Here is a 14,373-nt window from a genome sequence, read left to right on the forward strand (position 1 = left end):
GTGTATAGGAAGGAGAGGGGTATTCTTCCTAGCTGCTGCAGAACCTCTTGAAGCTGTGATGGGATGTGTGTTGGGGGGGGGGGGGGGGGATAGTGGGATGTGTGTGTGTATAGGAAGGAGAGGGTATTCTTCCTAGCTGCTGCAGGACCTCTTGAGGCAATGGACTGTAGTGGCTAAAGAGTGAGAGTAGTTTACTGGGCATTGTAACTTACTGTGTTTTTTTAACGTGTACTACGAGCTGTGCATTTTTTTAAGTGAACTCGTGTTCACCAGATGACTCTTAATCTCCAACTGCTGCAGAACCTCTTGAGTGAACAGCGAGAAAGTAGAGGAAGAAGAATGCATGCATCAAGCTGCTGCAGAACCTCATAGTATTAGATATATAGATATATCACTAGCCTAGTCCATTGCGATGCTGGCACAGGGCGGCGTGGAGCGTTTACGTTGGGAGTAGTGAGCGATCGGATGGAACGTTCGGCTCGGCTGGCCCTCCAGCAGCAGCGGCCGGGCCCCTCCTCCCCCCGCGGCCGCCCCGCCCCTCCTCCCCCCCCCAGGCCGGCCCACACTACAGGAAAGCTCCACAGAAAGTGAGAACCCAACTCGCTTCCCACCTCTAAGCCCTGCGCTCGCTGGCGTGACGTCACATCGGAAATTTACCAAAAGCCAACGGCGCGGAGTGAGCGGGCCGGGGCGGGCGCTGATTGGCTGGCGGGCCGCTGACGTCGGCTGACGCGAGCCGCATGTAGTGTGATTGCAGTGGAATACTGAGCCCACATAAACAAAGGCACATTGCAGAGGAGAGCTCAGAGCTCTGCTCAACTAGTGACAGGCAAGTGCTGCACCCGGGATGTGCTGCTCACAGCTGGATGCCTAGAGACGCCTGGATCCCCCTCTGCACTGCAAGTAAGTCTGCCCCATCTGCTGCCTGATAATGCCAACTCCTGATAATGCCCCATCCATACATAGGAGATCTGCCTAATAATGCCAACCTCTACTAATGCCCCATCCACACAGCTGCCTAATAATACCAGCCTCTGCTAACTACTGCCCCATCCACACATAGGAGATCTGCCTAATAATACCAACCTCTACTAATGCCCCATCCACACAGCTGCCTAATAATACCAACCTCTGCTAACTACTGCCCCATCTACACATAGGAGATCTGCCTAATAATGCCAACCTCTGCCAACTAATGCCCCATCCACACATAGGAGATCTGCCTAATAATACCAACCTCAGCTAACTAATGCCCCATCTACACATAGATCTGCCTAATAATGCCAACCTCAGCTAACTACTGCCCCATCTACACATAGATCTGCCTAATAATGCCAACCTCTACTAATGCCCCATCTGCACAGCTGCCTAGTAATACCAGCCTCTGCTAACTACTGCCCCATCTACACATAGGAGATCTGCCTAATAATACCAACCTCTGCTAATGCCCCATCTGCACAGCTGCCTAGTAATACCAGCCTCTGCTAACTAATGCCCCATCCACACCTAGGAGATCTGCCTAATAATGCCAACCTCTGCCAACTAATGCCCCATCCACACATAGGAGATATGGCTAATAATGCCAATCTGTGCTGCCCCATCCACACATCTGCCTAATAATGCCAACAACTGATGCCCTATCCACACATAGGATATCTGACAACCTCTGCTAACCCATCTAGATCTGCCTAATAATGACAACCGCTGCTGCCTACGTCCAACCTGCAAACTTACACACTCTGCTGTCTCTTCTGTACCATCCACACAGCTTCCTATGAGAGATCTGCTCAATGATGCCAATCTCTGCTACCACTTCTGCCCCATCCACACTGCTTTCTATGGGAGATCTGCCTAGTGCCAAACTCTGCTTCTCCACGCAGGGGAGAATGCCAACATCTGATGCCCCATTCACACATAGGAGATGTGCCTAATACCAACCTGCAAACACACACTGCCTCTAATGCCCCCTCCACACCGCTTCCTATGGGAGATCTGCCTAATAGCAACCTGCCTGAGAAACAACATCACATTATACAGCTAATGCACTGTTCACATACACACTGACCCACTATACTGTCACCCCATTGCTGCATAATACAGCTAATGCACTGTACTTATACACATTGATACCCCAATACAACTTCACATCCTACATAATACACTGTACTCATACAAACTGACTGACTACACTGTCACCCCACTGCCTAACACCCTCACACAACACGTCTAATGCACTGTACTCATTACACTTACCAATCTGTCACCTCATTACTGCCTCATACACTGTAACCATCACATCAACTCTATCAGTACTAATCTGATCCACTACTGTAACCACCCTCCCTACACTACTACAGCTGCCTCGTCTCTGCCAATACTACACTCAACTACCCGGATATGTCATAGCCTCGATCTGTCACACGCTCTTTCCTATTGCAAAGCCTTCAGCTGGAGAACAAGCAATCAGTAGGAAAGCTCTTACGTTCTTCATGTTAACTTCACTCACTTATTTGCCACTTGATCACTTTGATAGTTTGGCCTTGATCTGTTATGCTTCCGGAAAACTTGCCGGGTCTATAGAATGGATTGTTACAGACTGTCAATGCATGTGGCAGTTGGTGGAGTATAGATTGCCTGGGTGGCAGTATGGGGTGCCAGGATATAAATTGGCTGGTGTGTGCCGTTGCAGAATTGGTATGTGCTGTTGCTGTGTGTCACTCTGCTGGCTTGTGAGAATGAATGAATATATATATATATATATATATATATATATATATATATATATATATATATATATATATATATATATATATATATATATATATATATATAGCAGTCAGTAGTACTGTGACAGTAGTGCTGTGCCACACACGAGTTCAGTGCTGCACATGTGGCTTGGCTTATCCTAGTTTGACATTTACCTAGTGCCTGCCATGTGCCCAGGATTACGGGCTGCCCATTGCAGATGGTGGCTGCACTTGGGTTGGCATGGCTGGCACATTGAGGGGGGTAGGGTGGTGGTGGGGTTAGGGGGGGGGGGCTGCCTGCCTCTCTCTCTGTCTCCTGGTTACTGTACTCGGGGCCAAGAGAGCTGCTGAGGAGGGGAGGGGATGCAAACCAATTAATATGGAACTGAACTGACTTGTCTTGCTACAATGTAACACGCTAATAAGCAACAATGCAGGGAGCTCAGGGCTCAATTAATCCACAGAGGTGACAGTGGCGAGGGCCGCTTCTTCAGACGCCTGCGGAGGTGTCACACGCTTTAATAATCATTATATAGATTATAAATAAACTGCTCATCCAGGAGGCATTTTTTTATAGTGGTGCACTTTTTAAGGTCCTGGAATAGGACTGCCACCTCTAAAGCCTGGTACACACTTTCAATCATGAATGGCCAATCACTGCCCAATTTTACCCTTCCCAAGTAGTATGAGGGTTTAGCTACACAATCAATGTCTATTGACCCTCATGCTACATTGGAGGTGGTAAAATCGGGCAGTGATTGGCCGATCATAATTGAAAGTTTGTTTATATCCCAATTTGTTTATTTTTACGAAATGAAGTAAGGATGCTATAGCACTGTGTGAAATGTTAAAACACATTTATATAGAGGGGGGGGGGAGGGGGTGATCAGAAATACCTGTTCCTCTCTAGGCCTCCTCGTGTCACGTCCTGATGGCTGTACTGACACCATTTAAATGCCTGTCATGTGTTGCACTAATTGATTACCCGGGCACACTTCAATGGAGTGAACACCCACTAGGAACGGTTTAATGACTCAACAGTCTGCTGTGTTTACAGTGATTTACAATATCCAGGCAGAAGGGCTTCCTCCCATGACTCACGTCACTTGCAATCACCAACGTGCGTTTTAGTTTATTCTTTTCCCATCCACATTCACATGGACGTTCTTTGTTGGCTTCTGTGCCTTTATAACTCTCATGCCCTCTCTCTCTTTCTCTCTCTTTCTCCAGGCAGCGACGTTGGCATCCTGGGTGCCACTCACCTGAACGTTTTACACTTTGGGAGTTTGTTACGAACAGAACTACAACACTGTCCTCATTTACTTTCATCGAAAGCGCCCAAAGCCCGACTGAAGGTTTGTAGCAGTTTATGATGGCGTATGAGGGGGGTCAGACTTGGGATTTAGACTATCACCCCCCCCCCCCCCCCCCCCCCTTATATTTTGGGTCAGCAATAAAATAAATACTGTCGTGTTGTGCAAGTTTGTCATTTAGCCACCTAGAGTCATTGTTATTGCGCTTATGCAGTTTTGACTAGCGTTAACGCCTAGAGTCATTTTTATGGCGTTTATGCAGTTGTATATGGCAGGTGGTTTGCGTTAACGCCTAGCGTTAGCGCTGGAATAAACTCGCTGCATGTATTGCCTTACCCGTATCTGTGTGTATCTGTGTGTTATTTAGCTGGGGTCATTTTTAGCTCACCTAGCCGGGAGGGAATCACAGGGCACGCTGATTCTATTGTGTGTACCTGGGTGGGGTGTACATGGTGGTGGGTGGGTGAGTTATAATTTATTTGTTGTGGGGGTGGGGGTGTTCAATGGAACTACGGCCCAAAAAGGCCAAAAAGGGGGTAATAGAACGCAGATGAACAGCTTGGGTATCTATTTAATTGTTTTATTTACAGCCATGCCCTGTGTTCAGGCTCAGTATGGGTCGTCGCCACAAGGAGCCAGCCCAGCTTCCCAGAGCTACAGTTACCACTCTTCAGGAGAATACAGCTCCGATTTCTTAACGCCAGAGTTTGTCAAGTTTAGCATGGACCTGACGAACACTGAAATCACTGCCACCACTTCTCTCCCCAGCTTCAGTACCTTTATGGATAACTACAACACCAGCTACGACGTCAAGCCACCTTGCTTGTACCAAATGCCCGTGCCTGGCCAGCAGTCCTCCATAAAAGTGGAAGATATTCCGATGCACGGCTACCAACAGCACAGCCACCTGGGACACCAGTCCGAGGAGATGATGGCCCACCCTGCCTACTACAAGCCTTCTTCATCCCCAACCTCCAACCCTCCAGGCTTCCCCGTCCAGCACAGTGCAATGTGGGATGACCCTGGTAGCCTCCATACTTTCCACCAGAACTACGTGGCCACCAGCCACATGATTGACCAACGGAAAGGTCCCGTCTCCAGACTGTCCCTGTTCTCTTTCAAGCAGTCCCCGCCCGGGACCCCGGTGTCTAGCTGTCAAATGAGGTTCGACGGCCACCACCACGTCTCCATGAACCCCGATACCCCTGGTGCCCACCATGTGGTGGATGGACAGACTTTTGCCGTCCCCAACCCTATCAGGAAACAGGCACACATGGGCTTTCCTGGACTTCAGCTTGGCCCCGCTTCCCAACTCTTAGACAGCCAGGTCCCCTCACCCCCTTCCAGAGGGTCCCCGTCCAACGAGGGGCTCTGTGCTGTCTGTGGAGACAATGCTGCTTGCCAACACTATGGAGTTCGGACTTGTGAAGGATGTAAAGGGTTTTTCAAGGTGAGTAGAAGACTTTAAATTCACATAAGTCAATGTCCAAGCCTTATCAACTAGTGAGCATTCCGAAGGAAATGCCTTTCTACAACGTTGACACTTAGCAGGAAGTGTATGCATCATTATCTATAAGGACACGTCTCAATACTACATATAGATAAACTATACATTTGAGCTTAATTAGCACTATCCAATGAGCGAGGACTTCTGTAGAACCTGTTTTGGACCTTCATATAATGTTAACTAGGCGAGCATAGCAAGCAAAACAACTCGCTTGATACATCTGACGCATACATATACCTACTTACATACATACAAAAGTATACATTATTATTAACTGTATAGGAAGGCGATCTAGAATTGACATTGTAATACACGTATCGTCAGCGCCATCGATGCATTGTCAGCCGGTATATACACAATACAGCATAGTCCAAAGCAACCTACTATAGCACTTTATAAACAAGAGTACAATCAATACTAACTTAAGTATAACCTATAAAAAATATCTGTTTAAAACTTTATTGATACATTTTTTTAACATAACGATTAGCAACTTAATGATTTCATATACATTACGCTGATACACTGTTACCTTGGACGAGAGAAACACTCAATAGCACACAAGCACCTGGGTTAAGAATACTGATACATTATAAACAAAATCAACAAATAATGTAAAAAACAAACAAAACAAACCTGTCTTTATGAAGTTGATACATTGGTTAGGAAAAGCAGGGCTGTGGAAGAAAGTTGCCACATTACTAACAACACAGTCAGGGCAGACCTGGCTAAATACTTGCCTGTAGAATTCTGATACATTGTTAACAGTCAAAGACAGCAGGAGACATCTTCTAGAACGTTGACACATCATTAACAAGGGGACAGTCACACAGAACATGCTAATCACCTGAACATTGATACATTCATAACACTGGTATAAAAATACGAGGCTGCTCCAAATCAACTTAGAGCGTTGATCCATTATTAACAATAGCATCAGTTACACTACGATCCCCAAAGCACATCCGCAGCCGAACACTATTACGCCTGCCTTTGGAACGTTGATACATTGTTAACAAAAAATATAAGTGGCACTGGTATTATCCATGACAAAAGCGTGCTCTGCCGAACCTTCCTGTTTGTTGCAGAGGAAAATATACTGTCTCACATGTCTCCCTGGAAATAAAAATGCCACTAATGCGATGTGACACATTATCCACAAATACACGTTCCAGGGCAACGTTGTTAATCCATTTGCTACATTGTCAGCGACGCGTTCTAAACGACACACAGTAGCAATTTCAAGAGTATTAATTCTGTTTACATTATTGTAACAAATGACTTAACAATGTTGACACCCTAACAGCTGCTGGTGCTAAACAGTGCCTCGGTGCATCTGTGATATTTGTATACATCACACAACCACTTAGATATTTTATTTATTTGTATATATATAGCATTTAAGTGTCAGTGTTGTGGGTGACATAACTGAAACGTCAGTCTTGTTTTTCCCAATAATTGCTGTCCACAATCCAAATGATATTGGCAGCTGGTATAAAAAATATAATTCCACAATAATTCCTAAATTGTGATCATTTAAGTGGACCCTGAATTGTGATCATTTAATAGGCTCTGATTCTGATGCGGGTGCATGATAATCATCCTCTATAATCAGAGCGATACAATTAATCATTTTGGAGGGTCTTCTTTTGATCCTAACGAGAGGAGAGGTGCCAGAGTCTTCTAATCAAAACAACATCAGTGTCTATTTACTGTGCCACATCCCTGACCCTGACAAGTGCCACAGCAGTCAGGATCCACAATCAAAACAGTATTACGTGTCAGGAGGTCCTGATTGTGATTCTATCGCGATAACAGGTGCGGGATCTACACTGTAATGACAATTAGAGTGTCACTTTGTTAGGTCTTTATGTCTCATCCTAACAAGAGGATGGGTCCAGAATGTAAACAATTAAACTATCATTTTTTTAAAAAAAAGTTCTGATCGTGATTCTAAACCGAGAATAGATCTAGAATCGCAGGGATATGACATTGTCAATTACTGATGAGGGGGTCTGCAATCACTTCCATCATTACGACTGTCTGATGAAACAAGTCAGCAAGGACATGTATTGTGGGCAATTAGGGTCTAGCTTTACTCCTTGGAACATCTTCCCCCTCTACATCAGCATCTTCCCCCAACATCAGCATCTTCCCCCTAATATCAGCATCTTCCCCCAACATCAGCATCTTCCCCCTAATATCAGCATCTTCCCCCTAATATCAGCATCTATTCTTCCTCCAACATCAGCATCTTCCCCCAACATCAGCATCTTCCCACTAACATCAGCATCACCCCCCTCTACATCAGCATCTTCCCACTAACATCAGCATCATCCCCCTCTACATCAGCACCTTCCCCCTCCACTTCAGCATCTTCCCCCCAACATCAGCATCTTCCCCCCAACGTCAGAATCTTACCCCCAACCTCTGAATCTTCCCCCCAACATCAGCATCTTCCCCCACCAACATCAGCATCCCCACCAACATCAGTATATTCCCTCCAACATCAGTATCTTCCCCCTCTACAACAGCATCTTCCCCCAACCTCAGCATCTTCCCCCTCTATAAGGCTGCCTTGTATTTGGGTGAGCACAGATCTGTTTTGCATGGGCTCCCAGCATCCACCCCCCTTTTTTTCCAGATTTAAATTGCTTAGGACAGAAAACCGTGTCTGAACTAACCAAGTGGAACAGAATTCCCTATGGTGAAATTAAGTGATCTCTTTATTTCGTCGGCCTGATTGAATAATCTTATCATTTGAAATAGAGACCTCTCTGAGGGATGTAAATAATATGAATGCTCACGGTATTGTATTTACTGATCGTCTGCTCCTTGTCCTGCAAGCATGGTAGGCTCAGCTAAGAGCAGCCAGGACACCTCCAGTACTAATGCTATCAATTTTCTGCCTGTTAGATAGGGCATCTAACAGGCAGTGTACACACACACACACACACACATAGACACAGACAGAGGGGCCCCAGCCGCTCACACACATTATTCCAATCACTTGTAATGAGTATGACGGTGATGTGTCTCATCCACTCATCCATCTCTTCTTCTCCTTCTCCAGCGCACGGTCCAGAAAAATGCCAAATATGTTTGTTTAGCCAATAAAAACTGCCCGGTTGACAAACGGCGGAGGAATAGGTGTCAGTACTGCCGCTTTCAGAAGTGCCTGGTGGTCGGGATGGTCAAAGAAGGTACATGGTCCCATCTGTCTGTTATCAAGTATGCTTGCTGTGCTATTATGAACGGGGAGAATTGTGGGGAGAGATTGTGCTGGGGGGAAAGAAATAGGCAATGGAACAATACATAGATAGATAAATAAGAGAGAAAGATATATATATATAGTTAGGGGAAGTCAGACACGTGTCTGTGTGCTTGAGACCTGACTCTATAGTGTGTGTGTGTGTGTGTGTGTGTGTGTGTGTGTGTGTGTGTGTGTGTGTGTGTGTGTGTGTGTGTGTGTGTGTGTGTGTGTGTGTGTGTGTGTGTGTGTGTGTGTGTGTGTGTGTGTGTGTGTGTGTGTGTGTGTGTGTGTGTGTGTGTGTGTGTGTGTGTGTGTTAGGGAAGTGATGATATACTATGTTGGCGTATATCATGTATATGCATGCATACACACACAAAGACACACACACTTGTATCAAAACAGACACACACACACAGACAGACACACACACAGACAGACACACACACACAAACACACAGCCAGACACACACACAGACACACACACAGACACACACAGCCAGACACACACACACACAGACAGACACACACACACAAACACACAGCCAGAAACACACACAGACACACACACACACACACACACACACAGCCAGACACACACACATATAGACACACACACACACACACACACACACACACACACACACACAGACAGACAGACAGACAGACACACACACAGACAGACACACACACACACACACACACACACACACACACACACACACACACACACACACACACACACACACACACACACTATCATCACATCTCAAGCACACAGACACACGTGTGTGCCTTTCCTTATCTCCCCTCTTGTGTAAGTTGTGGGTTAAGTGCCCTCTGCAGCAGGCAGACCATGGATGGATCCGTGCGTGTGTGGGCACTTGGGTTGGCACCGGAGAGGTTTTTGGGTGCCAGGAATTTTCTGCCCGAGCCCCAGTTGTGTTGCCCACTGTATTGTTCATACATGAGCTCCGTGTAATCGGCGCAGAGAGCCTCCCCTTGAAGGGTGCCTTTGTGATGAGACAGAGGGCAGAGGGTGCCAAGGAATGTGAGTGGGCACCGAGAATCCTGGAAGTTTTCGTCACTTTGTGTTTTCTTCTCCTGGCAGTGGTGCGCACAGACAGCTTGAAAGGTCGGAGGGGTCGCTTGCCGTCCAAGCCCAAGAGCCCTCAGGAGCCGTCGCCCCCCAGCCCCCCGGTGAGTCTGATCAGTGCCCTAGTGAGAGCCCACGTCGATTCCAATCCGGCAGTCAGCAGCCTGGACTATTCCAGGGTAAGTGGGAGTACAGGCTGTACTCTGCAGCCTTAGTGGGGCACCACATAACCCCCCTGCGGCTGTTCAGGTGCCTGTGCGAGGTTTATATCAACCCTCAAATGTTTTATTGTATCTGCTTGTATACGTGTGGCCATAGGGCCTGAGACCTTCTGCATCAGAGGGGAACGGATGAAGGTCTATGGAGCGTCAGAAACGTTGGTTACTGCAAAATATTGATCTCTTAGAGCTCGTATTGATCCAATAAATGTTTAAACTTAAAAACAACTGCAGCATTTTATTGACGGATTGAAAATGGTGTCATCTTAGCTAGGGTACTTGATACCCTATGTTTCCTACTAGTCGCATTCATTTTAACCAAACCATTTAAGAGTTTATTGGTTATTTGGCAAGCCAACTCGCAACCTCATACCTGAAACATGAGCCGTTAGTTGTATCTATAGAGATGCGTTGATAAAAGGCAGTAGTACAGCCGAAACGTTGGGTTGAGTCTTGTGATGGCTGGTACGCCCACCGTTCTTTCCCTGCTATATTAACACACATGGCTCAGGGAATGATTCATTTAGCTGGAGGGAATTATAGACCCTAGTCTGAGAGGTTTATGTAGCTTTCAGTTTATGTAGTTTTATGTAGCCACCAAGATGTCCATCACATCCAAAGTCATACATAGTCCGTGCTCGGTTACTACTAATGGTGCCACGTATTTTTTTTTACTATTCACAGAACGTCACCTAGGCTATTTGGCCTCACGACTCTTAGGCTATTTGGCCTCCTGATATTTTAAAATGTAAGACATCTATTGAGATTTTTAAGAGACATCTACTATATAAATGCGTTTTGGCTTCATTAAATTCAGCGGCCGAAACGTTGGTGATAACACTGGCTTGCTCTCATGCTACGAGCTGCATGTCTTTCTCGCCATAATGTAATATATAAATAGGCATAGTTTGAATAGTCAGTATCGTATTCGCAGTACTCTGAAGGAACTTATGGACTCAGAGGACCCCCTGCCACCATCAAATGGTTAAATTAGCCAGAGGTTGCGTCTCATCTTTCTACTGGTCACACGTTTGCAGCAATTGTTCTTCAAAGATAAGCTGTCCTGTGTTGGCAATTTCACGGGTTATATAACAGTGTTTGGTTTGTTGTGTGTTCCAGTTCCAAGCTAACCCGGAGTTCCAGATGAATGGAGATGACACTCAACACATACAGCAGTTTTACGACCTGCTGACGGGGTCCATGGAGATCATCAGAGGCTGGGCCGAGAAGATCCCGGGCTTCTCGGAGCTCCACAAGCAGGACCAGGACCTCCTCTTCGAGTCGGCCTTCCTGGAACTCTTCGTGCTGCGGTTAGCTTACAGGTAATTACCAAATTAGGTTTTAATTGTTATATAAGCAACCCTCTGTTCAAGGTCAATTGATTTGCATTTTATTGGTTCGGTGGTAATTAGGAGTCTTTTAAACGCCCATTTATTATCCTGTTACTAATTAGTTTTTGTCTTTTTCCCCCCTCATTTTTTTTAATTAACTCTAGGTCTAACCCAGCTGAGGGCAAACTCATCTTCTGTAATGGCGCGGTGCTGCACAGGTTACAGTGCGTCAGGGGCTTTGGAGAATGGATTGACGCTATTGTTGAGTTCTCCTCCAACCTACAGAGCATGAACATTGACATTTCAGCCTTCTCCTGCATTGCTGCTTTGGCCATGGTCACAGGTGAGTCTCCAAGCCTTTGCTTTATAAACCTATATATATCTCAACCTCTTCATATAACTAAAGGCCCCGACCCAACCACACACACACCCACACCCATCCTAACACCCGTCCCCCAAACGCAAGTTGGAATTTTGTTGCAACGTTTTTAATTTTGACACCTCCTTTTTTTTGCTTCAACAGAAAGGCACGGACTCAAGGAACCCAAGCGAGTGGAGGACCTTCAGAACAAAATCATAAATTGCCTCAAGGACCATGTGACTTTTAACAATGGCGGCCTGAATCGGCCAAACTACCTTTCCAAACTTTTAGGCAAGTTGCCTGAGCTACGCACGCTTTGCACGCAGGGCCTCCAACGCATCTTCTACCTAAAACTAGAGGACTTGGTACCACCCCCAGCCATCATCGACAAACTCTTTCTGGATACGCTACCTTTTTGAATACAGACATTTCAATGGACTCTATAACACAAGAAACTAAAGGGGACACTACCTGTGAAAAAACTAAAACATATATGCAGTTTGGGTGCCAAATTGCTAAGAAGTGGACTTGTGGTCTGTGGGACAGTAGAAAGAAAAGGGGCACTCCAGAATCCCAAACAAAACATCAAGGTCAAGCAAAACGGACTCAAACCAGATCAAGTCCATTATCACAAGACACCACTCCAGCCTACAATATCTTTCACAGTGCATCCACAAATGACCTCAGTCAATAGTATTACAAGGTGACCAATCGCATAGCCCCCCTCATTTTCAACCCCCCCCCCCCCCAACAGAGACTTACATATAATTTTCCTCCCATTGTAAAACAAAACTGTAATATATTGTGAAAACAAAATTAACATGTTCAATGGATGGCATGAAGGAAAAAGACACAACAAAAAGCTTGTACATGTATAAAATACAGTTTAGCTATTTTTAATCATTTTGTGCCTATTTATGAATAAATATTAAACCGATCCTATGAGCTGTGTTTGCAAAAAAAAGTATAAAGATGACTAAAAAAAATTATTGCATAAAAAAGAAAGCATGTTTATACAGTACTAGATCGGGAAAAAAGCTTCTATAGGCAATTGCTTCTCCAGTGATGTCTATATTATATAAATAGTATACAGACACTATGTAGTCTGCTAGATTTTATAAAGACTGGTAGTTATTCGAGTTGAAGAAAAAAATAAATAAAAAGAATAAAAAAAATAAAGTAAACATTTTCTCAAGTGTAAAATAAGTAGGCACAAGTATTACAAAAAATAATACAAAGACAAAGGACACCTTGGTGTTTGTAACAGTGTCCAAAATTCCTTGTTTGTAAGTGTTGTATGTACTGTTGATGTTAATACAGAATTTATACGGTATCTTATTTTTAATTTTTATTTTTTTGTTGTCGAAGACTAAATTAAACTTGCATGCAAAGGGGAAAAAAAAAGCTTTTAACTGTTTCCAAGGGTATGAGCGAGGATTCCTCCCGTGGAAATACACGAGCACTTTCATTTTATTTTTTAAATGTCTCCAAAAGATTGTCAGTTAATATATTATTTCATGTTTGGAAGTAAAATTTGTAATACTGCCATCATCCTTCTCTCCTATTGGTTGTTCTTATCTTATGTGAGTGGTTTCCTCTTTAGAGCGTTTCGAACGTTGAGAACTGTTTGGAACGCCGATATTTGTTTGTTGCTCTGATAATGTTTACAAACAGGTGAAGGTTCAAAAGTTCAAAGATTCCCTATGATAAAAGGGTATTTTTTTTTTAAAGAAAAACGTGATGACCAGGATATTATGCATTCTCGCAGTTGGAGGAAAGGAACTTTTCACATCCTGTCTGAATAAATTATTTAAATAATTATTTTTGTTTTACATTTTTTGGCTATTTTTTTTTCAAGCATGTCATTTTTTGATTTTTTTTTTTTTACATTTTTAAAAACTCAGCTAGTACCACATAAAGTCGAAATCCTAATGTCGTATCTCAGATCAGAGCTGAGCATTTTAAAAGCAAAAGGCGGTGATTTCTTATGCACTATGAAACAGAATAACGAACAGTTATCATCAGTGAAAGCAATAATGCAGTATGAAGATAAAATCAGAGAGAATTGTATAGTGAAGCTATGTAAACCGTTTTAACAACTTTTTGCACTTGTAGAAATGTATGTACAGGCAACAGACGGCCAGTGTTTGAATATTGAATCAGTGGGACGTCACAGTCAATAATAAAAGGTCCTTTATCTGATAATCCTTTAGCTCGCCCAATTCTAACAAAGTAGTTTGAGCAGTTTAGCAATTTCCACAAATAGAACAGAATACAGGAATCACTGATTCTTGTAAGGAAACAAAAACCGTGTATATATATATATATAGTCACCCAATACCTAATTATAGAACGACAGGGGGACTAATTGTGGTGGCATCAAAATTCGTTTTTAAGAGCAGACCAGGTAATATTTTGTGTCCTACTGAATCAGACCTTTCGGTTCCGTGTTTATTGATTTCATACAGAAATGCGAATAGACAAAGTGCTTCTGGATAGTTTGTTAAATCCTACAGATACTTTTTTTTTATCCCACCTCCCCCATTCCCG

General features: G+C 44.2%; 1 protein-coding gene across 3 annotated transcripts; it reads left to right on the forward strand.

Moving 5' to 3' along the window:
* Positions 1-784: 784 nt before the first annotated feature.
* NR4A2 (nuclear receptor subfamily 4 group A member 2) lies at positions 785-13,374 on the forward strand. Of its 3 annotated transcripts, none has more exons than XM_068245760.1 (8): positions 785-903; positions 3,978-4,102; positions 4,651-5,510; positions 8,641-8,770; positions 9,929-10,092; positions 11,251-11,453; positions 11,627-11,805; positions 11,986-13,374. In XM_068245760.1, the coding sequence occupies exons 3-8, from the start codon at positions 4,653-4,655 to the stop codon at positions 12,240-12,242; spliced, it is 1,791 nt and encodes a 596-aa protein (XP_068101861.1). In that variant the 5' UTR covers positions 785-903; positions 3,978-4,102; positions 4,651-4,652; the 3' UTR covers positions 12,243-13,374. The 3 variants fall into 3 exon arrangements, with proteins under 3 accessions (XP_068101861.1, XP_068101862.1, XP_068101863.1); XM_068245761.1 differs by having other exon boundaries at positions 9,929-10,017; XM_068245762.1 differs by having other exon boundaries at positions 4,829-5,510.
* Positions 13,375-14,373: the final 999 nt, after the last annotated feature.

This window comes from Hyperolius riggenbachi, chromosome 7 (assembly GCF_040937935.1).
Source record: "Hyperolius riggenbachi isolate aHypRig1 chromosome 7, aHypRig1.pri, whole genome shotgun sequence".
Classification (NCBI taxonomy): domain Eukaryota; kingdom Metazoa; phylum Chordata; class Amphibia; order Anura; family Hyperoliidae; genus Hyperolius; species Hyperolius riggenbachi.